The following is a 26,774-nucleotide window of genomic DNA, read 5'->3' as shown; positions in this document are numbered from 1 at the left end:
ACAAACGAAACAACAGAGCTAGAGTTATTTCATGGCCTGCCCTAAATTCCGGAAGCTAGCGTTTATGTGTCAGCCACTCTTCGTCCCAGAGGACACAGAACTGCTTCAGCCAATGCATGTTTGGAAAAGCATTTCGGAGGGTGTGACGTTTGCCAGTGGCCCGGCCGCCATGGTTCCCTCCGTGTTCACTGCCCAGGCGCCTGGGGCGCTGATGGACGAGGGGCGGGGCCTGAGGACCCACCCCACACCGGGCACCAGGCCTGCTGGCCTCCCCAGGCCCCTCTGATCCACTCTGCACCCTGAGGCTGCTCAGAGCAGGTGGCTCCCGTTGCCAGCAGAGAGTTGTGGGAAGATCCTCATGAAATGAATATTTATGAGCAACCCCAATCCTCATTTTAAGTATAAGGGGAAAGTACATTTTAAACACCGGGAGAACCGTAGGAAGTGCACCATCCTTAAGTACTTACAACCTCCTTGTGTTCCTTCTGAAACCCTTTCGTCTGAAGTACAGTAAATACATTAGGAGAAAAACACTGAATTTGCCGGCGAAGTCTGCTAAATGCTCTTCAGCACGGGAAACCAGTCACTTATGTAAATGGTTTCCTCGTTTTTGCGCAAATTGCTTTGCAAGCTCAGTTAAATCGCTTTGCCGTCCAACTCAAACCCGCTTTGTGACACTCACTTAAATGATGGGGGTCAAGTTCCCCCTTGTAGTTCTGCATAAGTTGGCAAGACTATTTTCATCGATTATGGGAAGTTAGGCATAAGAATGGAGGACGCTTTCTAAATCCCTCCCAGGCAAACAATTTTTGGGGGGTGTCTTGTTATAGCTTCAAAATGGGGGCAAATGGTCTAATGACAAAAAAAACCCAATATTTGAGATAGTCCTGCTTCATAAATTTCGGTAGAGAGAGTATAAGTGGGTTTTACTGCTACACTGCTATGTGACAGTGTTTTGACCTTCTCTCAGCCTCCAATGGTTCATTGTGAATGGAGGTTTAACAATACGAACCACCCAGCAGTGCACAGGCTAGCGGGGCCTATAAGTACTGCTGTCCCCATGGCTGCAGGAGGGACAGACAGACCACCGTCCCCACGGACCTAGTCAGCGAAGAGCCGAGTGCTCGAATTTTAAGGAATGGTATTCCTCTTCCAACATCATCAAAATGTAATTTCTAGCTTGTTTTCTCTAAGGCACAACACACAGTAAAGCCAAATAAATATTTTATATCACACACACACACACACACACACACACACAGAAGTTAAAATTAGTGGAGCTATATTCCATTACTGAGCTATGTTTATTGTTTATTTAAAAACCTACAAATATTTGGATAAATGATAAGTGATCATTACATATTGCATTTCAATGATTAGCTAACTTGCAAAAATGTTTTATGCAGAACGCATATCCAAAAACATTAATATGAATAGATGAATGTTTATTTGCATAAGCTAACTTAGTTCACATTAAGTACTGTTAAATGTTCTTTAATTCACCACATTCTTTTATGGCTGTTTAAAAAATTACCATTCAGCAGATCTCAAAATGCAGATTGCGTTCCTAATATGCTGGGACATTTAACAAACTACTTACGATTTTATGAAGCCAAGCCTTCATATTTAGGTGCTAATCACTATAAGCTAAAGAGATGTGGGAGCATGTACTTTAAATTTTTATTATTTATTGATTCAATGTGCAAATTACAGTATGTGAACAATGATACTGAAAGTATTTAATTTTGGTAAAATAGAACTAGAATAAATAAAATGTATTCAATTTAATACCAACACAAAAATACAATTTAATCCAAATCAATGGTTCTACTGAGTAGAACAGAGAAGTACTGAGCTTCTACTTCCGAAAGAGCAATTACATTTTTAAAGTAGAAATAACTTTTATCATATTCACTTATATTTACCAAGCCGCTTAATCGTGTTTCCTTAAATGCATTTGGCCGATGAAGCAATTTCCTGAGAACTAGGGACATTCTGTTTCATCTGGCTATATTTTAAATAAGCAAATTAGCGCTCTACATATGGATAGATTTCTTCGGCCAATGAAATATGATTGTGTTTCTTCTTCTGTGTGCATCTGGAGATGCAAATGGCTTTGTTACATATAATGACAAATCACTGCACTAACTTTCTCTTTGAGAACAATTCTGACCGAATAAACACTGGGCTGACTAGAAATGGCATGTGAATTCTTCAAGACTCGACTGCAAGCTCTTCATTTTCTTTCTAAAAGCACATCTGCTAGAGCTGAATGTTTCCAAGTTCGCTAATATGACCTGCTTGTCCTTGAACTGCCCACCCTGAGTCCACATGCCATTCTCAGCCCTGGACCTATGGCACCGCACCCAGAGGCTCCGGGGCTGCCTGGCCGTGACTCTGTGGGGCTTGTTGGATCCACTGGACAAATACTAAGGATTTTAAATACCACAGACAGGGTTCTATGGTGCAGGGACCCCAGCCCCTCCCGTGACCCGCCCTGAGCTGGAGGAATCATGTGCCTGCCCTTCCATACTGAAACCCTCCCCGTCGGAGCAGAAGATCGCATCCTTGGAGAAGCCACCAGGACATAAACACACACATTCTAATGGGAGACCCGCAGGCCAGGGGTCCACAGCGGGGACCGAAGTCCCCATGCGCGTACCGAGCGGACAAGGCAGAGCCCTGCTGAAAGCGACTGTGACTGTGAGAGGCTCCCGGGTTCGCAACGTGCCCCGCGGCAGAGACTTTCCAATTCAACTTCTGCAGGTCTGACCCCGGCTCCCGCCAGGGACAGGGCCGGCAGAGCAGCCTGGCCGGGAGGGCGCCATGGCGCCGGGCCTGGGCAGGGAAGACAGAATCCACAAGGAACCAGAAAGTGAGGCCAGGATGCAAACTCATGAGCGAGAACAACAGGAACCTCGCCAAGCCCACGGCGAGAGAAGGCTCACGTACCTGAACCGAGACAACTGTCATGAACCCTATGAAGGTAAATGGACCATTTCCATGAGCCTTTTCCTTCCTCCTGAGCTAGAACGACCGGCCCGCCGGGAGCGCATCAGAGAACCCCGCTCTGCTTGGGGCAGCACTGACCAACGACAGTGTGTCCAGAGGAGAGTGGCCTGGTGGCCCTGGACACCCGCTGAGAGGGGAACTGCCCCCGGGGCTGGGCATATGCTTCTTGGATAAACACGGGTTCAGGGAGCCTGTCATTGGAAAGGCCATCAGGTAACAGCAGCGCAGCTCCCAGTGGTGCGTCGGAGGCAGGACAAGGACAGCAGATGGAACCCGAGTGACCACAGACTCACTCGTGATGGGAAATGCCCGATATCGGAGCATCTAGTTGCACAGGGTTGATTGACCTTAGCAACGTGGGGGTAGGTGTCCAAGCTGCAAGATGGATGCCTCGGGGCTGCGGCTGAGCTCGCGTCACCACTGCCGGCTGGACCGGAGGCCCCGAGCCCGGCTCTCTGAGGCCCTACCCCGTCCTCCTCGCCCCTGAACCACATGCAGCGCGGGAGGCCTCCGCACACGCCTCTGGCTGCCCACGCGCGTCTGGAATGTGGTTGCCCGTCGCAATCGGGGGCTTTTGACACGTGAAAACGCACGTTCCCCCCCAAGTCCCTGGGGCAGCATTTCTGGCCACGTGGGGCCGGAGAGCTCTGTTCTCAGAGGCAATAGGTGACCCTGTGGCGTCCAGACCACGGTGAAGGGGACGGAGCCCGAGTCAGGACCGGGGACTCCGTCCCTCTAGTGGCTGGTGAGGTCTTCAGAATCATCCTGTTCAGCGAGTGAAGGCGGGGCCCTTACCCCAGCAGCCAGGTAGGTTGTGGGAGGTCTCCTGGTGAGAGGACAGCTGAGCAATATCGCTGCCATGAGCACCAGCCACAGCCCTGACTGCTGAGTGGGCAGCCCCGTGCTCCCACCACACGGCCCCGGCTCATGTCATCAGGACAAGGCCGTGGGGCAGCCCCTGGTGCTGCTTTGGGAACTGGACGTGCAGGATGGAGAGAGGTGTTGCCCTCTGCCATCAGCAGTGATCAGAACGTCGCCATGGGAAGCAGACCCGTAAGAATGGACCAGCCCGCTCCTGCCTGGAGGACCGGAGTCACTTTGACGCGGAGGCGCGGACTCCATGTTCAGCCGGGTGCCAGCATTCGGAGGAGGGCTTTTCGGCATCATGTTCCGCGTCTCTCTTCCCTTTGCAGTTGCCAAGGAAACAGAATCCGGCCTCTACACCACTCGGGCCTGACGCTAGTGAACTCCCTTACCTCACAGCCTTGCTCTTCTCGGCACCCTCAGCATCCTGCTCTACATGAATGCTAAGCGCCACGCCGCCCCCGGCCTGCCTTTAACCCCGTTTCCTCCTTTACTCGCTGAGAAGCTCCGTGGGGCCTCTGGTGTGCGGTTTTCCTGCTGCCACAGGCTCGTCAGGTGGCCCTTGCTGGACCCCAGGGACGTCCCCGGGCTCTTCACCAGATGGGCTCTCTGGGGAGGGAGCATATTCCTTCCTCGAAACATCAGTAACACAAGGCGGGCCAAGAGCCCACCCAGGGCCACAGGGTTCCGACAGAATGAGCCTCCGACCCGGGTCGAGATGACCTCTCAACGCTGAGCACCGAGTCGGGAATGTGGGAGCCGAAGGGCAACAAAGGTGTGAAGAAGTAGGACGGCATCCAGGTCTCCTGACCTGCCAACCCCATCACAGGGGGCGTTTTGTTCTTATTCAACTGCCAAAAGGGCAACGTTCCCTGCTTCCCTGTCGCTCACGCCCTCTATGGCCCCACCCAACACTGCTGTCCCCCCGAGCCCCGCCTGCCCCCCCACACACAGAATGAGCTGTCACCTGTTCATGTCCCGCTGCATCTGTACACACTGCATGGCTCCTTCTATTGGAATTACGTTCAGCGACACACTTCTCCCTTGTTCCTGTCAGAGCCGCCAGAATGCGAGATGTTGCGTGAGAGTGAATGCTACTCAGCGGCGATGGCCGGCATTTAGCGCCAGCACAGAGAGCATGACCCATAAATCCTCTGGATGCGTAAGTGACCCCCATGAAACAAAACCTGCTCCTCAAATAGGTCTAAATCTCATTTTTGTGGGGAACTACTGACTAACATATTACTGAAAGGCAAACATATATGAGAGGGAGCTGATTTTCTCTCACTGACGTATTTACAAATCTGTTTTGGAAGAAAAGCTCTTTGGAGGTCCGCACGAGCGGGGAGCCAGCATTATCGAGCAGCAGGTCTGAGCAGCCCCAGCGCTAAATCCAGTAACTGCCGAAAACCCCCTGGACGGGAGGCTGGGCCAATCCCAGTCTGAGCATGCCTGCCGGATGCTGGGGAAGGGCCTTCGTTTTGCTTTGTATTCGGTAGCACTGGGTGAGTGGAGAGGGAAAACACAGAATGGGAGAGCGCCCTGTGAGGATGCTCCACGCTCGACCTGCAGTCGCGCTACTCGGGCAACACGACAAAGCCCCTGGGAGCCCTGCCACCCCTCTCAGCTCCTAGGAGGGCTCAGCCAGGTTTGCTGAAAGTGAAAGAGATGAGGGGGAGAGAAAAGGAGGGAGGGAGGGAGGACGAGAGGGAGGAAGGAGGGAGGGAGGGAGGACGAGAGGGAGGAAGGAGGGAGGGAAGGAGGGAGGATGGAGGAAAGGATGGAAGAAAAGAAAGGAAGGAAGGAGAAGAGAGAGAATGAAAAGGGGAGGGAGGGGGAGAGGAGGAGAGAGACAGGAAAGAACGATGGAAGAAAAGAAGGAAGGGAGAGAGAGAGAATGCATTGCAAAGACAGCCTGCCTTCAATACGGCACTACCGCAGCCTCCTGCGTTAGACTGTGCCCGCACACCTTTTTGCAGAAGCCTGACAAGAAGCGTCTCGGCTGAAATTAGTCTTGGCCACATGTCTCCCGACTCAGATGACGGCTAAATGTTCACCTTCCCGCTACTCCCTGCTGCCGTGGGCGAGTGCTTGTTGAATATGGTTAACTTGGTAAACGCGGGCCCTTCGGGAGCCCCGGTTCTCCTCTCGGCTCCCTTCCTTCCTGAGAAAAGGCTGTTTTCACAGCAACATTCACTTCCTCTCCACAGTCTCCTTACACTTAGCAGTCCGCTATGATCGATCTTATTTATTAATAGAAAGAGAGGTCAACATGGGAAACACAGGGACAGGAGATGCACATGGACCCAGAAAGGGCATGGTCCAAACCCCTCACAACCTACACTGTGTCTCATTTAGGACCCGTAGTCCCCTCCACTGCGCACTGCCCTGAGCGAGTTCAAGATGAAGAGAGTTTAGAGCTGAGCTTTCACAACCAACTCCGGCACCTTTCCCAATGAAGTCCTTCCCCATCACTTCGCCAATGGCCCCAGCCCCGCCTTCTCTCGCCCTCCACTGCGCACCCTGTGAGGCTGGGACTGTGCGGCTCAAATGCCCACAGTTGTTTCTGTTCTGCTCCGTTCCCAGACTGACAAACTCCTCAAAAGATGAAGCCGTACCACATGAGCCCTGTAGTTTTCAGTATACCACAGCTTCTGGCCCAGCGAACGAGCTTCATAAATGTCTCATAGATCAGTGCCTTTATAGGCCAATGGGAGGGTAATGACATGCTTCTGCTTATGTTTTTCTAACAGCAAAACACAACACACACCGGAGCTGAAAAATGTGGGGAGAACAAAAGATAGTCAACAGGACAGAAATCATCAGTAATGCTAGTCAGCCTTTGTCCAAACGTTTTCCTTTCCTTATCCACTGTCAAGTTCATAATTCTGTATGTCACTGGGCCTCTTACAGGTACTGCTACTTACGTTGTGACTAAAACCATCTTTATAAGGTTAATAGTCCTTAATTGCATGGAAACAAAAAGACAAGGGAATGAGGTGATAAGGTTGCACAGCTTCGTCTACGTGGTGGTTCTTTCCTGACCCGGCCGTGACTGTTGCTCTGACTCCCTTTTACGAAACTGTATCCTTCTCACGACCCTTCCAAGGACACGGGTTGCCTGGTCACAAAACCACCCTGACCACCCGTGCCGGCGAGGGGCCGAGCAGACAAATAACACAGCTCAGGCTGCTACATGGAACTAACCCCGCAGAGCTAGGCTGTTTCTGTAGATTTGTTCAAAAGCGGGCTACGAACGTCCTCTTCTTCTGTCCTTTGATGTTTGGGGTTATTTACTACCACCAGGTCTTTGGTTCCTGCTAGACGTAATTTCAGATTTCACGAGGGAGATCAGCTCTAGCAAACGACTTGTCAGAAAAGTGCGCGTGTGAAGCGAGTGTGTCCTTGCGCGCCGCCAGGGAGACGGCTTGCTTCCCCATCACCAGGCAATTTCCCCAGCGCTTTGAGGTGCCTCGTCCTGAGCAATGTTTTTCAGAAAAGCTTTCGGCAATAATTTAACTCCGAGGGCCGCCCTGGCGAGGTGGGTGAGGTCGGAAAATCCAAGAACAGATGCCACTGGTAACTGAAAACACCTCCCTTCTGGTTTCTGTGCTCAGCTTTAAGCAGCCGAGGGCATGCCCAGGGCTAAGTCATAACGCTTCCCCCAAACAACTCTGATTATTTTAAAAAGACAGCCTTTGGCATTAATATTTGCCATGGTCACGTTGTTCTTCTCTGGGTGCATGTTGTGTGCACATGGGCACGTGAATAAGGAGATTCTGAGAAGGTGACTATTGGGGTTCAGATACTGGCCTTGCCATTGATTACCTATGTGACCTCAACTAGCCCATTGGACCTCTCAGTGCCTCGTGTATAAATTGGCTGTACCAACAATACCGACTCCTAGGGTTTGCGTGAGAGTGAATGAGTTCCTACAAGTGAAGTCCTTAGAACATGCTGGGAAGACAGGCTGCAATAGGCCGCTCCCCCAGGCTGGCCTGTGGGAGGGGCATGGCTTAGACCCGCCCTAGGATGCCCTGAGCAGCCAATCCCTATGAACCAACCACATTAGAATCGAGAATATGCTGCACTTGTAAAACTCTTCAAGGTAAGCCTTTATATTCGTAATCCACCCGAAGCTCGATGGCTTCTTCCTCATCACTCGCCATGTCTCCCTCTCCCCTCTCCACCGCGGTGATGAGAGAAGACCCAGACTGCTCCGTGGGGCTGGCCTCATGCCCAACAGTGAGGGCCAGACGGCTCCTTACCTGCCGGGGCCTGTGACAAGCGCTTTATAGGTGGACCTGTACTCCACCCTGACACATGCCTAAGGAATTGGGTTCTCTTGCTAAGCCCAATAATTTCCACACAGGACCCCGAGGCTCGGGGCGGCTGCATGGCCAGCAGCGTGCCAGGGCAGAGCGGGAGGTGTCTGTGGGTCTGCAGGGACACAGGTGGGCTCCTCCGTGCGACCCCATGGCAGGGAAAGGGCTACGTAGGAGACTCACTCAGTTTAACAGCTTCCTTTCCCCGCTGAAGAACCAGGAGTAAGGCAGGGGCTAAACTGATATCAAGTCTACATCCTCCGCCTTGTGGTCTGAGGGTCTCTCTGTGTCACCACCATCCCCCCTCCCCCCTGCCCGTACCCGCTCCTTCCCTCTGGCTTAATCCTGAATGTACGTGCTCAACTTGGAGAAGAACTCAGGGGAAAGGAAGAAGCTGTTTGCCCTGAATACATTCCTCCCACACACCCGTTTTTCCGCCTTTGAAGCAGCAGCCGCTGCCAACGCAGGATCCCCCCGGGCCTCGCAGACGACGGTGGAGATGAGAAGACAGAAATCCTTCCTGCAAACGACGCGGCGCATGTTTTTCACTCTAAACTCATTCCTTCATTAGTGAACGCTTTTCAGACATCCCTGAAACCTCAAGGCAAGAACCGCAAAGCACCGCATTCTAGGAGCTGTCCGTGGTCCCTGATGAGCTGCCCGGCGCCAAACCAGGGGGAGTCTGGTGATCGGACGCACAGCCAGCCGCCTTCTTCTAACTCCTTTTATTTGAACTCATCCTTCCCATCGCCTGCTGCCTTCCCTTCTGCCTTCCCTCCGTTCTTAGAGACAAACTTCAGTAGCCAAAGGCAAGAGGAAGAGCAGGTTGCTTCCACGTTTATTTGAGGTTTTGATGACCCGAGACTTACCAAGAAAACAGAACAAGAGCTGGAGACAGTACTTCTAGCCTTAGAGCCCATCTGCTTGCATTCTAACTCTGGCACCTGCAAGGAAAAGCATCTTAGCCATAAGCAGAATGTGTCCATATGTTGCACAGACATATACATCCACCAGGCACACACAAAAACACACATGCAAAGCGCACTGTATTACACTGGCCCGTTCTGCAAAACATAGGGCTACAGTGTAGTTTTGCGCTGAGAACAGTCTCCTTTTTAAACTGAGGTCAGGTCATGAGCAAAACAGTAACATGTTGATTTAGCCATTAAGTCAATACATGTTTATCGAGAACCTACTCCTAGTATGTGCCAGGCACTCTCCTAGGTACTGAGGACGCCCCAGGGAACCGGCCAGGTGCTATGCCTAGAGGAGGAGGCGACAAAGGGTGAACAAGATGAGGAGATGGCCGATACAGATTGCTAACCTGTCATAGGTGCCGGGGAGGGAAAAGGCAAGGCAGCCAGGCGCAGTGTGAAGCAGCCAGATGAAAGGAGGAGAGACTGGGCAATGGTGTGGTCAGCAAAGACCTTCTGAGAAGGGGATCTTGGAATTCAAACAGATCGGATGTGAGAAGACATTGGGGAAACTGGAATACCCCTCCCCCCCCCCCCCCAGAGAGGAGCAAACCCAAAGACCCTGAGCTGGGAAATTATCTTGCATCGGTGAGAAGCCACAGTGGCTCCAGAAAAGAGTAGTAAGAAGTGAGGTCAGAGAAATACGAGGAGGCCAGGCTACGTAGAACCTTCCAGTTCATGCTAAATAGTTATACTCTTACCAAGAGTGAGATGGGATTTGTTGAAGAGTTTTAAGCAGAGAAATGACATGATCTGACTTACACTGTAACAGAACCACTCGGATGGGGGGTAAGGGGGGGGAGGGTAAAAACAGACTGAAGTGATACAAGGTCAGTAACCGGCGGCTTCTGCAATAAGCCCGGTGAGAGAGGACGGTAACTTGGAGTAGCATGGTGGCAGTGGAGGCGGGAGGAAGTGGTGAAAAGCAGGGACTAGAAGACCTGCTGATGGAATAAGTAAGAGATATACAATTTTGTTTTATTTTCATTTTTATTGAATTGATTGGGGTGACACTGGTTAACAATATTACATAGGTTCCAGGCACACAATTCTACAGCACATCATCTGTGCACTGTGCGGTGTGTTCACCACCCCTTCCATCACCATTATCCCCTCTATACCCTCCTGAACTACCTCCCTCCTCCTTGGCAATCAGCACTCAGGAGTTTTTTCTTTTTCTTTTCTGTTTTGCCCAACCCCTCCACCAAGATGTAATTTTTTTAAAGGAAAAGTTAAGGTTGAAATTTAACCTTTTGGCCTGAGCAACTAAACCTTGGTGTTAAAATAGGGAAGATTACATAGGAATGACTGTATGTATATGGTTTTGGTTTTTGTTTATTTCCTTGGGGGTTTGTTTTGTTTGTTGGAGGTGGGGAAGGCATCCTAGGAGGTCAGGTTTTTGTTTTGTTTTTTAACGTGTTCAATTTAAGATGTCTATTAAACATCCAAGCTGGGATGTCAAGTCGATAATTGGATGTACAGGTCTGGATTGATAGAACAGGTCTGAGAGGAAGAAATGAATTTAAAAGTCATTAGCATATAGATGAGGAAAAATCAACAAAAGAGTTTGAGAAAGATGGGTCAGAAAGTCGGGGGAAGGGGGGTGAGAACTAAGTGAATGTGGTGTCCTCGAAGCCAAGTGAAGGAATTATTCTGAGGAGGAGAAATAAAAGTCTGATGAATACTGCCCATAGGTCAAGAACGTTGAAGACTGAGAACTGACTGCTAAAGTCAGTCATGTGGGTTGCTGGCAGCCTTGACAAAAGTAGTATCGATTGGTGGAGTAGAGAAGTGTTGACAAAAACCTTGAGTAGGAGGAGAAAAACCGAAGATGGTGAGCACAGACAACTCTTTCCAGAAGGTCTGCTCTAAAGAGACAATAGAGGAAGAGGTGTCCCTGACGTCACTTTGGTTCAACTGTTCTTTGAGCCCAACCACAATTCATGTCATTATTCTGCCCAATTATTCTCCTCCTCCTCCTCGAATAATTTCTTCAGTTGGTCTCCACAACTACATCTAATATGCCATTTTCCTCTCTTCCTCAAACCAACCACAAAGTGTAAATGTTTTAAACTACAATAAAGTACAGGTAGATTGTTCCTTCTTTAATATTCTATTGTTTAACAAGTAATCACACTCTCTTTTTCTTGTCTTGCTTAAAGTCAAACTTTGGGATTTTCTACCATATTTTTATGTGGGCATAGGGTCTTTCCATGTATTTGATGTTTTAATATCTGCCTTAGCTGAGTTTTTCCAGAAACCCACAATCACGTACCAACAATAGCCCCCAAACTACAAAGTGCATTGAGCATTAGAACAACGTTAAACTTCTGTGCTCCAAATCAAGGGAAAAGTGACAGAACATGTCACTATCACATAGGATCACCTATACGTCTTTTTTGGCCATTATTTATTTGCTTACTAATTATTTATTAGATAGGTTTGTCATTAAATACTCTCTGGATAATAGGAAGATAGATTACCATAAGAAAACTAATAAATAAAGGCATTAGTCAATATCTTGCAGCATTCCATTAGCAATAATGCATTTTGTAGGTTTTATAGTTATTGAACAAAGAATAATCACCATCCTATTTGCAAACTAGAACTCAACTTCCAAAATGGAAATTAGAATGATGATCACTTCACTGGAGCCTGGGAACACCAGACACTATTTAGGTTTTCACAAATGGTAGTTACGTTTATTCCCCACAACTAATACTCATTAGAATGAAAGCTTTTCTATTTCAACATGTGCCATTTAAACCTGCTTCTAAAAACAACACATTATCGCTTTTATGTTGTTCATCAACATCAGCGAATCACAAGCCTTCCCTGTTGTTTTCTCTCCGTCTTTAGTGCGGCTATTTGCATCTCTGATCTCTGGGAAATTGCAAGAAGCATTCCCTTTATGTCGGATTTTTATTTCTTCCTTTCTTTTGGATTTGCAATTAAGAGTCTGGTTTCTCCTGACATTAAAGCCTATATTCTTCTAAAGAGACTATTATTTTGTCAACTGACAGTTTCATTAATAAGTAGAATTACCATCTGCCATGTTGCATCTTAAATTATCCAGTAATTGCATGTATATTAGTTTTCAATTTGGGGAATTAATCTCTTGAAAAGATACTCCCCTCCTCTATTAGAGTCAGATAGAGTTACAGGTGTATTTCGACAGAATTAGATTTGTAAGTCCACGTTGCTGTCTTGTTCCTGCCACACTGTAATCCTAAGGTAAAATTTCACAGTCCTTTCTAGGAATACTCTGTTCTTTAATGCCGAGTTCAGTATATAAACGATTGTGCTTTTATCCTGATTGCTTTCTCATATAGGATATGATTTTTGAAAGACAAAAAGAAGTAACATTTTTGTTTTCTAGACACTTGGTTAAAAAATAAGAGTCAGCTGAAAGCCTTTGTATGTATTTTAAAGGGAAAAGCATAGCCTGGTTCTTATGTATGAACTAGCAAGGAGGATTTGGAGGTACCTCCGCAATCACCCCACTTTAAAGCTGTTGTTAAGAATAAAAGGCACACACCTCCATAAATATTAAAGCCACTGTCTTTATTCCACCTGCCAAAACTGTTTAAGAAAAATATATATCTTTGGCTGAAAATTCCAATTACAAACAAGTTCAGAATTCTCTTAAGGAAAACAGTATTTTTTTCTTTCTTTCTATAACAGATTCCTTTTCATGTAATTTTCATTCAGCCACATTTTCCTATGTCTTATCTCTATTTTTATTTTAAACCATATATTATGCAGACAATGGCCTCTTCTTCCATTTGGGATCTCAGATTCGGATGTGGGCAATCTGGGGTATTTGTAAAGAACAGAATGAAGTTACCCAGGGGCTCTAATCAAGCTACACATTTGCTGACAAAACCCTACTGAACGGATCTGAAGGGAGCCTTGGAGAGCAGGGAGACATCGTAGAAAAATAAAAACCTGAAGCCAAGGAAATGCAAGTCACTGGCCAGTCACGCAACGAACTGCAAGTAAATAAAGATTAGGCCGCAAACTCCCTGGTTCTGGTTCTGGGCAGTTTCACTAAGTCCCGAATTCTCTGGGGAGGCAGACTTCTGGCACCCGTGGCCATGCCCCCGATGGAGAACGTAGAGTTAGTGAGCTTGCCTGGTGCCTGAGCATCTCCTGGAAACACACATGAACCTCCCATAGCAGAAGCTCCCGCTAAGGCTGCCTGTCCCCCACAGGCAATAGCTATTCCTCTTTGAGTATTTTTTCTTTCTTTCTTTTTTTTTTTAGAGGCAACAAAGCTCACTGTAGGTGACTGTTTAAGAAAAACCTCTCAGATCTTGGAACTCCTTTGCAGACTGGCTTCCCTGCCCTGGCTGTGCCCGGAGCAATCGGCAGGTCCCGGTGTGTGTCTGCAATGGCCCGCTGGCAGCCCTCCCTGTGCAGGTGCATTTTTTATGAAGGATAAAGAGCAGCCCATTACACTCCCGGAGACCCTGGAGGAAACGGACTCCGTGGATGCTCACTGCCTGGTGGAGGGCAGGACGAGCTCCATTTCCCCTCCCTGCAACCTCTGCTCTGATAAATACCAGCCCAGCCCTCCCCAGAATCCTCCTGGATGCGAGAGCCCAGTGTCTGGGGAGCAAGGAAAAGGCAGGGCCGGGCACTTCCCGGGCGGGAGGGGAGAGGGCAGCCCATCCCGCATCAGAGCCTGAGTGGATCTCTTTTCCTGCGGAGATGTGGCTGCTGTGGGCACGCCTCCCCGCTGCCAGCTGGGCACCAGCCTCACCGCCAGTCCCTGGGAAAACCCGTTAGCTGCACAGCCATGCGCCCGCCCCTGCTGCAGCTGGGCGCACTGCTCAGCTCCATGGCTATGATCTCAAACTGGATGTCCCAGATGCTCCCCGCCCTGGTGGGGCGCAATACCAGCAGGCTGTGGCCACCAGATGCCTCAGTAAGTCAGGCCTCGGGGGTGGGCTGAGCGTCTCGGGGAGTGAGTGCACTAACCAGTGGGCTGGCTTCTGCCGCTTGCGATGCCTGAGGTTTCTGCTTCTCTGGGTGGTGGTAACTTCAGTATTTTTTTAAATGAGCACTTAAAAATTACATGGCATAGATTTCCCCAGAAATTACCTGCGAAGGGAAAAACTAGACTCCTTGAATGCTTCAGCATAAAGAGTTTTCACTTAACGATATTAACCCGAGGTGGGGAAGGCTATTTAATTTGTTTCTTGTTGTTTTAAATCTTCGTTTAATGTCTGTAAAACCCCGTTCATTGTTCCTACAGAGTCTAGCCTTTCTAACCTAGCTGTGCTATAGCAGGTTCTGCCTTGAACTTGAATTCCTGTGACTTCGCAATGCGTTCAGCCAGAGAAACCAACCTCTTTTAAACATAAATGAATAATAATAAAAAAAACACCTCAGCAATTTAAAGCCTGCCAAGAAGACCTTAAGAAGCTAAGAAACGCCAAGAACAGATAACTTGCCTGATAAAAAGCCTCTCTCTGACCTGTTTAATTTTTCATAAAGACTTTTCCCATTACAAGTGTAACTCCCATAGCCTTCCTTCACTGAAATGAATGGCTTCTTAACCCTCCCCAGATTATAAGCAAGTCTCTTCTGATAGCCTGAAGCCCAGTTTAGTTAGCAATACTCTAAAACCTCCCAAACAAAACCAAAAACAATCAGCTTTTCAAACAGAAGTGCGTAAATCCATTAGAGGGGGTGTTCCAGAAAGACAGCTTCCCTGCTGCCCTGGGAGGTCTTTAGTTTTTATCTGATCTGTTTTTACCACTGGACTCCCGCAGTATAATAAATGGCCAGTAAAAAAGGCAAGTAACCCTCTATTTTCAAGACTGTTTGCAGCTACTACTAATAATTAATCTATCCATCAATGCGCAATTAACTGAGTAGAGCCAGGGGGTCAAATTAATTACTTAATTAGCCCGATCCGCCAGGTGGTAGGGCACCAGCAGAGCACGCTGGAGGTGCTCTCTCACCTGCACTTAAGGTTCCCTCCGCCCTCAGTGCCTTAAGAAACCTCAGTGCCTCGGGCATTGAGATTCCCCTCCTTGCTTGCATGGTGTGTGTGTGGCTGGAGGGATGTAAAGAAGATTGCAGTTAGAAAGAAAGCATACTAGCCCAGCCAGCGTAGCTCAATGGTTGAGCATCATCCCATGAACCAGGGAGGTCACGGTTTGATTCCCAGTTGGGGCACAGACCCAGGTTGCGGGCCTAACCCCAGTAAGGGGCATTGCAGGAGGCAGCTGATCCATGTTTCTCTCTCATCATTGATGTTTCTCTCTCCCTCAACCTTCCTCTCTGAAATCAATAAAAATATTTTTTTAAAAAAGAAAGCATACGCTGTCACCAACAAACAATTACAAAACAAGGAAACTCACACCACTTCATTATCCCTGAGCCAAACGCTCTCACTGTGCACGTGACTACCGGGGGGTGTTCACCAGCTTAGCTGTGTAACAAACTCTGTCTGGGAAAGAAACTGAACTGAGAAATTCAGCACCGAGCTCTTCAAACTCCGCACCTTGCCTCTCAGGTGGACATCTTGTGTGTAGATAAGACATTGGTTTGGTTATTTCCAATGTTGATGGCGAAGAATTGAATTTCCAAAATAAGGCATGATTCTCTTAGGATCTCTATTTTGTAATTTTAAAGTAAGTTTATGTTCTTTACTTTCTGGTTGGTAATCTGTGGGTGGAAAAGTGTAAAGCATCGCTATGGTTTATGGATGTGTTGACACAACCAAATATTCCTTTGGATGAAAAAAAAAAAATCTCAGAAAGTTCTGGAAAGTTTCTGCTATGGTATTTATTAGAATGGATGGAGAGACCAGCTTGCAAAGGTTCTTTTTTCCTTCGGGTAATGTGGCATACCTTACCCAAGAGCAATGTCAAAGATGGCCTTTCCCCACCTTAATTATTCAAGATAATTGCTCATACTTTAGAGTTCCCGTGGTGAAAAAGAATGAATCTGTATTTCCTAGATTAAGATCATCAAATGTTAATGCTGGAAAGGCTCTTAGGAACCATCCAAGCCAGGAATTTCACACTATTTTTAGCAGCAATGCCTGGCTATATGGCTATTTTATTCACATCCTACATAAGCATACTGAATAAATATAGGGTGTCCCAAAAGATGTATATACACTGTGAATGAGTATAAAGGCAGTGCTTATTAAAACACATTTCATTTTCAAAACTGAGCTTATTCAGCTGTTAACGTGTGTATACATCTTTAGGGGGGAGTGCCCTGTATTTGTCGCAGGAAACTTGGAGTGGAAATCCAGTATGTAAAACAGGTCATTAGTCACACAAATAATTCATGATGGGAGGAGACATTTCCTGGGCCCGCACCCTTTGCCCCCTTCCCCCACAATCAACCCCGTGGCCCAGTCAAGATGGGGCCTCGGTCTGCACTTTGAAAAATGCCCAGGCCCAGCCAGAGTGGTGGCTCCGTGGCTTAAGCATCATCCTGTGCCCCAAAGGGTTGCAGCCAGTTTGATTCCCCATCAGGGCACATGCTTAGGTTGCGGGTTTGATTCCTGCCTGGGGCACGTGTGGAGGGTGGTGTCTCTCGCTCTCTCTTTTTCTCTTTTTTCTTTCTTTCTCTCTCCCTCTCTCTCTCCCTCCCTCCCCCTCCCTCTCCCCCTCTTTCTTTAAGCACATCCTCAGGTGAAGATTGGGAGGGGAAAATGCCCAGAAACTCAAGCATAAAACATAAGACCTAGCAATGGTCCACCCACTGATTTTGTTCCCTTCAAAGGATCGGAATCCTGGCCCTTGCCTGGCCCTCCACCCGAGCCCCGATTAATGACTGCCATGCCTTCCACAGAAAAACCCACTCGTGTCCCCGGACATCACCCGCCAGCTTCTCTCTGGGTTGCCAAGGGCCATGTGCTTCCCTGCTGCTTGGAAAACGCCCTCCACCCACCTGGGGGCACCTCCCCTAGAGCACAGCCCTGTCTGGTTACTGACAGATGGGCTCAGACCGCCCACCAGCATCTACCTGCAGAGAACGGCTGTGATGAGCTCTGGGCTTAAAGCTGGAGAAACCTGACATTTACTAAATGGGTGACTTGTGGGGGGGCGGGGGTGGGTGGGGGGTGGGGTCGGATTGCTTACATTTTTTGAGTTTGTTTCCTGATGAGTAAAATAAGATACTGTCTATTTCTAGTCTATTTCTAAAGGAAGTTGATTCAAAAGAAATGAAGCTAATACAAGGTAAGAAGTTTTCTAAACAGAAAAACCTCCTGTCATGCAAGGCATTGTATTAATTTCTACGTTCGGCCTGGTCTCCAGGACCCTTCTTTCCTGGTACAGAGCCCTGAAGTTTGGAGGTAACTCCCGTATAGTAGCTTTATATTTACAAAGGCAGTTAAATTATAAGCAAAGAATGCAGACTCGACACCCGATTGTTGAAATTATCATTTCATTCTCCTATGTAGAGCACTCTTAAATAGTTTATGACTTTTGTAATATTAAGAGCTGCTAAATAGTTCATTTAGTTCTAATTAACAGAAGGTTCAAAGGGACTGCATCAGCCATCACTGTGATGAGCAGTGTTTTGGAAGGTAACAAACTACACACACCCTCCGGGTTTAAGTGCAAGGTTTCACAATGGTTAGCAAGGCTACGTTCATGGCGCAGGGAAGTTCAGGTCACCGGTGGTTCCCTGTTAAACTTCCAGGCTCTGCCTCAGACCGTGCAAGCACCAATCCCAGCTCTGCTGATCACCCCCCTTGGAGCAGCTTCCCTCCTGTCTCCAGGCCAGTTTCCTCACCTACAAAATGGGCAGAAGAACATCCCCTGGTCTAGGAGGTCCCTGCCACACGCAGGCAACAGCACCAGTGCGCTGCCACGCAATGGCTAGAGCTCCGGGAGAGTCTGCTATCACCTTACACGCATGTGACCGCCACCTGAAGACTTGCTCTTACAAGTTCAGACGGAAGCAATCTTTTCGCAGAACCACCTAGTCACTTCCTTACACGGGAGGTTTTCGTTGTTTTATTTGGATCCTCATTTTAACGCAAATGTGGTGCCCTAGAGGAGAACACGGGAGCCATCCATGAAACCTCCTAGAGTCATCACTATTCCTGGAACGGGGATCTCCGTCAGACCCCGCAGAGCTGTGGGGACCCCCTCTCTTACTAGCCTTCCTCCCTCCCGAGTCACCTTTTCATGGCCCCGGAGGGAACGTGCTGCATTTGGGATCATTTAGACCAGCGGTTCTCAACCTGCGGGTCGCGACCCCTTTGGCGGCAGAACGACCCTTTCACATGGGTCGCCTATGACCACCCTGCGTATCAGATATTTACATTACGATTCATCACAGTAGCAACATTACAGTTATGAAGTAGCAACGAAAATAATTTTATGGTTGGGTCACAACATGAGGACCTGTATTTAAAGGGCCAGAAGGTTGAGAACCACTGGTTTAGACGAACTCTGCAGTAGAGAGCTCGGGCTCTTTACAATGATTCCTACAGGGCGACGCCTGCAAGTACAGGCGAGGCTGGCGTCTGTGCTTTGATGAAGCGGATGCTCCGGGGAAATGCGAAATGAACATCAAACCTATTCACCTCCCCGTGCTCCTCATTCCAGGCAGCACCTGACCCCTGACCCCTGCCCGGCCGTGATCAGCACTTGACCCCTGACCCCTGCCTGGCTGTGATCAGCGCCTCACTAGTTAGCCCAACACTTGGCAGGCGGACATCAATATTAATGCTGCCAGGTTTCATCATCGCTGTTTGCACTTCTGTTAAAGGTGTTTTAATATTATAATTGGGTTGGCCCTTGCTCCTTCATCCAAAAGCTAAATTTATTCGAGTGACGAGCCTTAATTTCTTGACATTTTTTGAGATTTGTGTCCCATGCTAGAAGCCTAGCTGCACTGACAAAACCTAGGTCTGGATATATTAATCCCATCCTGCTCCTAAGCTTAAACCTTTAATCATATCATTGAAACCACTGCTAAGCTGTTTCCATCTCCGGTCCATCGGTAATCTCTTTGCATTGTTTTCTCCTTTAATACAAAAGGAATATTCTTTGAAAACCTCTCTGACTCTAATAATATGTAATTCTGAACACATCTTTCTATCCTAACTGGATATTCAGGTATAAATCCTAGGAGGAAGGGGTGAGGGAGGATGAAAAAGATAGAAATAATCATAAATCCAACGCCCCAGAAATAGGTGAGGCCATAGGAGACTTCTATGAACTACCCAAAAAAGGCGTTTGTGAAAGGAGCCCAAAAAGATGGATTTGTTGCTAAATCCCTTGAAAAGAGAAAGACCTGTGTGCTGGCTGATGGTACGTGCGGAGCTGGGGCCCAGGACAGAAGAAACAGGAGATGACAGCTGAGAATCCCAGAGACGGAGCTGCCGGACCACGGCGGATCTGTGGGGAGAGGATCTGCCTGGTGTGTCCTTTTAAGAACTGACTTCCAACGTCTAGATCAGGGGTCCTCAAACTTTTTAAACAGGAGGCCAGTTCACTGGCCCTCAGACCGTTGGAGGGCCGGACTATAGTTTTAAAAAAATCTATGAACAAATCCCTATGCACACTGCACATATCTTATTTTGAAGTAAAAAGACAAAACGGGAACAAATACAATATTTGTATTTGCATGTGGCCCGCGGGCCGTAGTTTGAGGACCCCTGGTCTAGAGGCAAACAGAGCAGCCCAGTAACTCTGGGCATTTTGCAAGACAGTGCTCTGCTGGCCTCCAGGCACATCCTGTTCCAAGCCCCATCTCAGCGACCCACCCCAGCCCCTCTCCCAGCCTTCCTGGGCCTCACCCCTCCAGATTCATGTAGACGCCTTCCTTTCTAGACAGCATCCGTCTTCCTCTTCCCTGGCCATAAAAGAAACGCCTCCCTGCCTGCTGAGTCCCGGAACCAGAGAGGGGTGCTGGGGATATCAGGTCCTGGGTGTGGACGTGAGCCAGTGCAAACTAAGGCGGCCCAGGGATCTGTGTCCACAGGAAAAACACAGTCAGTGCAACTTGGGTGGCCGGTCGCTTTTCTACATTCGTGTGACTGACCTTCAAAAACAGCTGCCTGGCCCAGCCAGTGTGGCTCAGCAGTTGAGCATCGACCTCTGAACCAGGAGGTCACGGTTTGATTCCTGGTCAGGGCACAGGCCCGGGTTGTGGGCTCGATTCCCAGCGGGGGGCATGCAGGGAGTAGCTGATGGATGTTGTTTCTCTCTCATTGATGTTTCTATTTTTCTCTCCTTTGCCCTTCCTCTTTCTCTAAAAACCAATAAAAACCTATTTTAAAAAATAATAATGGGCCCTTAATACACGGGCAACTCCTTGGGATAAAGCTTAGCTTCAGAATATCACACATGAGTAACAATCAGAAAAGAACCTACTGCTAATTGCCACTGTGGTTGAGAAAGACAAGCTGTGGGAGCTACGGAGAAAGACTGGTCATGTGTGTAAGTGGTTACCGGATGCTCCTAAGGCAGCATTCGTCTGTCCACAGAGCACTGGGGAGGGGGCAGGCGGTGAGTATCAGTCACACGGAGCCTAGAGGAAGAGAACGGCTAAGGAAGGTGTAACAGCATGAGGCTGTGCCGCCCATGCAGCCCGTCTCCTCGCTTTCCTATTAACTGTAAAAATACAACCAGACTTTGTCCGAAGGATGCTTTGCCGGCCCTCTCCCTGCTCTAACGGGTCTGTGTGTGCTCCGTTTCCCCAGACGCAGGTCAGCCCCAAGGAGGGGTGGCAGGTGTACAGCTCCGCGCAGGACCCCGACGGGCGATGCATCTGCACGGTGGTGGCTCCGGAGCAGAACCTGTGCTCCCGGGATGCCAAGAGCAGGCAGCTGCGCCAGCTGCTGGAAAAGGTAGGGTGCCGGTCGAGGGCATGTGTGCACAGAAATCCCCCTTCCTTGCAAAGGAAGTGGGGGGAGGCGGGCGTGGGGGTCAGGGTCCTCCCAGTGTTTGCTCCCGGAAGGAGTCCCTCGCGCTTCCTGCTCGGCTCTGCTGATGTGACTTTTCACTGCTCCCAACCCCGTCTTCTAAAGATCGGCTCTCTGTCATCTGTCTTAATGTCCAGTGTGTCTCCTTAAAGGGAAAAAAAGGTAGGAAGTCTTATTCTGCTGCCAGAAATGGAGCCTCAACTCTCAGAATCACACCAGGCTCCTTGAGCTCCTACTTTGGGATTCCATTATTAAGCCTGCAAGGAAGCTAAGCTAACGGCTCGCACTGTGCAAGCTCTCAGGACGGATAACGAACAAGTCCGAGTATTTTTCAGCGTCTCTAAGGCAGTGGTTTTCAACCTTGGCTGCACATTAGAATCACCTGGGAATCTTTTTAAAATCCTGATTTCTGGGCCTCATCCTCTGGAAATTCTGTTTCTTTGTTATGGGGCGGGGCCACAACATTAGTAACAAAGAAACAGAATTTCCGGAGGATGAGGTCCAGAAATCAGGATTTTAAAAAGATTCCCAGGTGCTTCTAATGCGCAGCCAAGGTGGAGAACCACTGCTCTAAGGCATGCCTTTGAGCATCACGCGCTTCAGTTTCACTCACTAGCCTTCGCTCCATATCGCTACTGAAGCCGGCCCCTAACAATCAGCTGCTGAACGGCGTTCATTTCCTCTTTCACAGACACCAGTCGGCTCATGAAAGGTTACTGATGTGTGGTGTGGGGAGAACAAAACAAAACAGAACAACCATGGATGGTTTTTTCCATTCTTCTCATTCAGACTTTGCCTGAGCTGGGCCCTTCGTACAGCAGCACAGCTGGGGTGGCCAGGCTGGTGGGGGTTGGGGGGGGCGCGGTGGCAGCAGCTACAAGTTTAAATGCCATTGGGGGCGATACGATACATCAGGTGGACATCACTCTCAACAACTCATGTGGTGCCATATCCATCCACGCAACTGAACATCCAATAGGAACTTTACAGAAAGTTCAGAGAAGCTAGAACAATGAAAGCGCTGAATCTCTGAGTAGAGACATCCCAGCTTATGCCACTCCCAGGTGCCCGGTGGCACACAGGACCTGACCTTCACATTCCCCACTGACCAAGCATGTCACGTGGTAGGAGAATGCTGTTCCTACCAGCGATGTTCATAACAACTCCTGTCTGTTCTGTGTCCACCCCCTTCCGACCCTCAGAGCAGACATGGTTGCCTCTCTCAGTTCCCTAAGAGGAAGCTGGTGCTTGTTGAGGTGAAACCACCTTGCAACGTCACTCACTGGCAGGCGGTGTGGCGACCCCACTCCAGTTCTGCATTTCCTCAATGCCCCGCGAGTGCCCCGAGAATGCCCCCGGTGGCCCACATGCCTAATTCATTGCCGCCCTGCCCAGCAAGCTGAGCAGAGTTTGTACTAGTGAATGCTAGGACTGCCAGCGGTTCCACATGCCCCGGGTGTTAGATGCCCAATCTAAAGTTGTCCCCTTAGCAAAGCTTGCCAGCCGTGCAGTCTCCCTGCACAGGTAAACGCGCCTGCGCTGCCCAGCTCACTCAGTCCCCAAGCATGGCTTTTGGAACAGGCTGCCAGCGACGGACTCACCGACGAAATGATTGAGAGACACTGCACAGGATTCCTCGCTCTGAAGATTTCCACCACGCCGTTCACGCAGAGGCCCTGTGAAGCCCCACAGTAAAGAAAGCTATTTGTCTGTGTTAACCCAGGGCCATCTAAACATGTGAAACTGCTGGACTTTCTTCCCCGAGGAGCCGCCGCACTGGTGATGGAGGAGAGTGAAATCTAAGTCAATTTGCAGTGACGTTTCAAAGCCCTCAGACATTTGATTCACACAAAGAACCAGGAGAGGGAGTTCCAACAAATTATCAACGAAGGGGGACCCCGAGCTTGCCACACCCTGCGGAGAGGCTGTGGGCACGGGGACACGTGTGGGGAGATGGACAGCAGGGCGGCAGGGCTGTGGGCACCGGGAGATGGCTGTGTGGGGAGATGGACAGCAGGGCCGCAGGGCTGTGGGCACCGGGAGATGGTTGTGTGGGGAGATGGATAGCAGGGTAGCAGGGCTGTGGGCACCGGGAGATAGCTGTGTGGGGAGATGGACAGCAGGGCGGCAGGGCTGTGGGCACCGGGAGATGGCTGTGTGGGGAGATGGACAGCAGGGCCGCAGGGCTGTGGGCACCGGGAGATGGCTGTGTGGGGAGATGGACAGCAGGGCAGCAGATGGCTCTTCTCCCGCTGTGTGGAATCCCGGTGACCCAGCCTCCGGTGTCCCTGGGAAACTGACCCTCCGTGGGTCCCCAAAACCAGTGGGAAACTAACCAGTCCCGGAACAGCCAGCGAGAAAGGCCGAAGGCAGCCGAGCAGGTCCTGTCCCAGTGGACAGCTCTGTCTCTAGCCACGACCCGCGGCGGCTCCTGAGATCGTACACGATTCTGCCGAGCAGAGGCCAGACCAGGACTCAGCACACGTTCTCTCCGGGCATTTTCCCACCACACAGTCAAGCTGCACCGGAGCTCGAGGGGGCGGGTCAGCGGCAAAGGAGCAGGGAGGCTGTGTCCGTCCATCCAGACCCCTCACCTGCCCTCGCTTCCTCCCTGGGCACGGCCTTCCCGGAGAGGCTCGCCGCGCAACGACGGTGGGCTCATACACATGCCGTGTTCACGCGTGCACTGTCCTTAACATAAACGGCGTTTCTTCATTCGTGCTGAGCCGCAGTGAAGCTCAGGAGTGGTTGAGAGTCTCACATTTATCCACGATGCTCCCGATGTCGCCTCTGTACGTCCGTGCTGCACTGAGGACGGGGTGTAAGTGAGGCTTTGACTGCAGGAGCGACTGTCCGTTAATAAACACTCGTACTTGGAGTCCTGGGGTCGCTCCTTCTCGTGTGAAAGGGAATCACACACTTACCTCCCTGGAAGCCTGAGATGACCCCCCGACATGAACTGGGCTTTTCCGACTTGTTTTTCTCCTGGAAATTCCTCCATGTTAAGCGTCGCTTCTCAAAATCTCACAAAGGGATCACTTGGGGATCCTGATGAAATGCAGATTCTGATTTTCGGACAAGATTTGGGGTCCTGGACAAGCTCCCAGGAGGATGTGGCGGGAGATGCTGCCCGGTAGACAATACCCTGGGCACCAAGGACACGGCCCGCCCTGTCCTCTAACCTCGCGCGTCCTCCTCCTCTCCCCGAGCCCGGCCACAGCTCCCCTTCCCTGGCCTTCGTTCTGGTTCCAGAATGTCGCTGCCACAACTGTGAGCACAGTCCTTCCCCGTTTCTACACGCTTCCTGGGTCACCTGTGCCCCGCTTCTCAACAGCCTGGGGCTCAGGGAACCTGGGGAGGTGCCATCCACCTAGCACGTGCTGCGTGCCCACCTGCCCAACACCTGCTACCGCTGCCTTCTCCCCGGTCTGCGAGAGCAGGCTCCGCAGTGAGGGGGGTCCAGCAGGGTCTGGGCGCTGCCACCACGCACCTGGGTCCATCCCCCTCCCCCCTGTGTCTGTTCCCCTCACCTGTGGGTCCGTCCCCCTCCCCCCTGTGTCTGTTCCCCTCACCTGTGGGTCCGTCCCCCTCCCCTCTGTGTCTGTTCCCCTCACCTGTGGGTCCGTCCCCCTCCCCCCTGTGTCTGTTCCCCTCACCTGTGGGTCCGTCCCCCTCCCCCCTGTGTCTGTTCCCCTCACCTGTGGGTCCGTCCCCCTCCCCCCTGTGTCTGTTCCCCTCACCTGTGGGTCCGTCCCCCTCCCCCCTGTGTCTGTTCCCCTCACCTGTGGGTCCGTCCCCCTCCCCCCTGTGTCTGTTCCCCTCACCTGTGGGTCCGTCCCCCTCCCTCTGTGTCTGTTGCCCTCACCTGTGGGTCCGTCCCCCTCCCCCCTGTGTCTGTTCCCCTCACCTGTGGGTCCGTCCCCCTCCCTCTGTGTCTGTTCCCCTCACCTGTGGGTCCGTCCCCCTCCCTCTGTGTCTGTTCCCCTCACCTGTGGGTCCGTCCCCCTCCCTCTGTGTCTGTTCCCCTCACCTGTGGGTCCGTCCCCCTCCCTCTGTGTCTGTTCCCCTCACCTGTGGGTCCGTCCCCCTCCCTCTGTGTCTGTTCCCCTCACCTGTGGGTCCGTCCCCCTCCCCCCTGTGTCTGTTCCCCTCACCTGTGGGTCCGTCCCCCTCCCCCCTGTGTCTGTTCCCCTCACCTGTGGGTCCGTCCCCCTCCCCCCTGTGTCTGTTCCCCTCACCTGTGGGTCCGTCCCCCTCCCCTCTGTGTCTGTTCCCCTCACCTGTGGGTCCGTCCCCCTCCCCCCTGTGTCTGTTCCCCTCACCTGTGGGTCCGTCCCCCTCCCCCCTGTGTCTGTTCCCCTCACCTGTGGGTCCGTCCCCCTCCCTCTGTGTCTGTTCCCCTCACCTGTGGGTCCGTCCCCCTCCCCCCTGTGTCTGTTCCCCTCACCTGTGGGTCCATCCCCCTCCCTCTGTGTCTGTTCCCCTCACCTGTGGGTCCGTCCCCCTCCCCCCTGTGTCTGTTCCCCTCACCTGTGGGTCCGTCCCCCTCCCCCCTGTGTCTGTTCCCCTCACCTGTGGGTCCGTCCCCCTCCCTCTGTGTCTGTTCCCCTCACCTGTGGGTCCGTCCCCCTCCCCCCTGTGTCTGTTCCCCTCACCTGTGGGTCCGTCCCCCTCCCTCTGTGTCTGTTCCCCTCACCTGTGGGTCCGTCCCCCTCCCTCTGTGTCTGTTCCCCTCACCTGTGGGTCCGTCCCCCTCCCCCCTGTGTCTGTTCCCCTCACCTGTGGGTCCGTCCCCCTCCCCCCTGTGTCTGTTCCCCTCACCTGTGGGTCCGTCCCCCTCCCCTCTGTGTCTGTTCCCCTCACCTGTGGGTCCGTCCCCCTCCCCCCTGTGTCTGTTCCCCTCACCTGTGGGTCCGTCCCCCTCCCCCCTGTGTCTGTTCCCCTCACCTGTGGGTCCGTCCCCCTCCCCTCTGTGTCTGTTCCCCTCACCTGCGGGTCCGTCCCCCTCCCCCCTGTGTCTGTTCCCCTCACCTGTGGGTCCGTCCCCCTCCCTCTGTGTCTGTTCCCCTCACCTGTGGGTCCGTCCCCCTACCTCTGTGTCTGTTCCCCTCACCTGTGGGTCCGTCCCCCTCCCCCCTGTGTCTGTTCCCCTCACCTGTGGGTCCGTCCCCCTCCCCCCTGTGTCTGTTCCCCTCACCTGTGGGTCCGTCCCCCTCCCTCTGTGTCTGTTCCCCTCACCTGTGGGTCCGTCCCCCTCCCTCTGTGTCTGTTCCCCTCACCTGTGGGTCCGTCCCCCTCCCTCTGTGTCTGTTCCCCTCACCTGTGGGTCCGTCCCCCTCCCTCTGTGTCTGTTCCCCTCACCTGTGGGTCCGTCCCCCTCCCCCCTGTGTCTGTTCCCCTCACCTGTGGGTCCGTCCCCCTCCCCCCTGTGTCTGTTCCCCTCACCTGTGGGTCCGTCCCCCTCCCCCCTGTGTCTGTTCCCCTCACCTGTGGGTCCGTCCCCCTCCCCCCTGTGTCTGTTCCCCTCACCTGTGGGTCCGTCCCCCTCCCCTCTGTGTCTGTTCCCCTCACCTGTGGGTCCGTCCCCCTCCCCTCTGTGTCTGTTCCCCTCACCTGTGGGTCCGTCCCCCTCCCCCCTGTGTCTGTTCCCCTCACCTGTGGGTCCATCCCCCTCCCCTCTGT

General features: G+C 51.1%; 1 protein-coding gene across 2 annotated transcripts in view; it reads left to right on the top strand.

Moving 5' to 3' along the window:
• Positions 1 to 26,774, top strand: part of OLFM3 (olfactomedin 3) — a gene marked incomplete at its 5' end in the record, with an annotated part of 95,332 nt that overhangs the window by 53,232 nt on the left and 15,326 nt on the right. The window contains 2 exons of one of the 2 annotated variants that reach the window (XM_081113167.1): positions 13,977 to 14,105; positions 20,871 to 21,017. In XM_081113167.1, coding sequence (XP_080969293.1) covers positions 13,977 to 14,105; positions 20,871 to 21,017 — 276 coding nt within the window. Of the gene's footprint in view, positions 1 to 13,976; positions 14,106 to 20,870; positions 21,018 to 26,774 lie in introns of those variants that run through there. The other variant, XM_081113166.1, reaches the window with a different exon arrangement.

The sequence above is a fragment of the Myotis nattereri genome, assembly GCF_964212035.1.
Source record: "Myotis nattereri genome assembly, chromosome: 18".
In the NCBI taxonomy this organism is placed as follows: domain Eukaryota; kingdom Metazoa; phylum Chordata; class Mammalia; order Chiroptera; family Vespertilionidae; genus Myotis; species Myotis nattereri.
The sequence above is the reverse complement of the archived record's forward strand: the minus strand, read 5'-3'. Positions and strand labels throughout refer to the sequence as shown.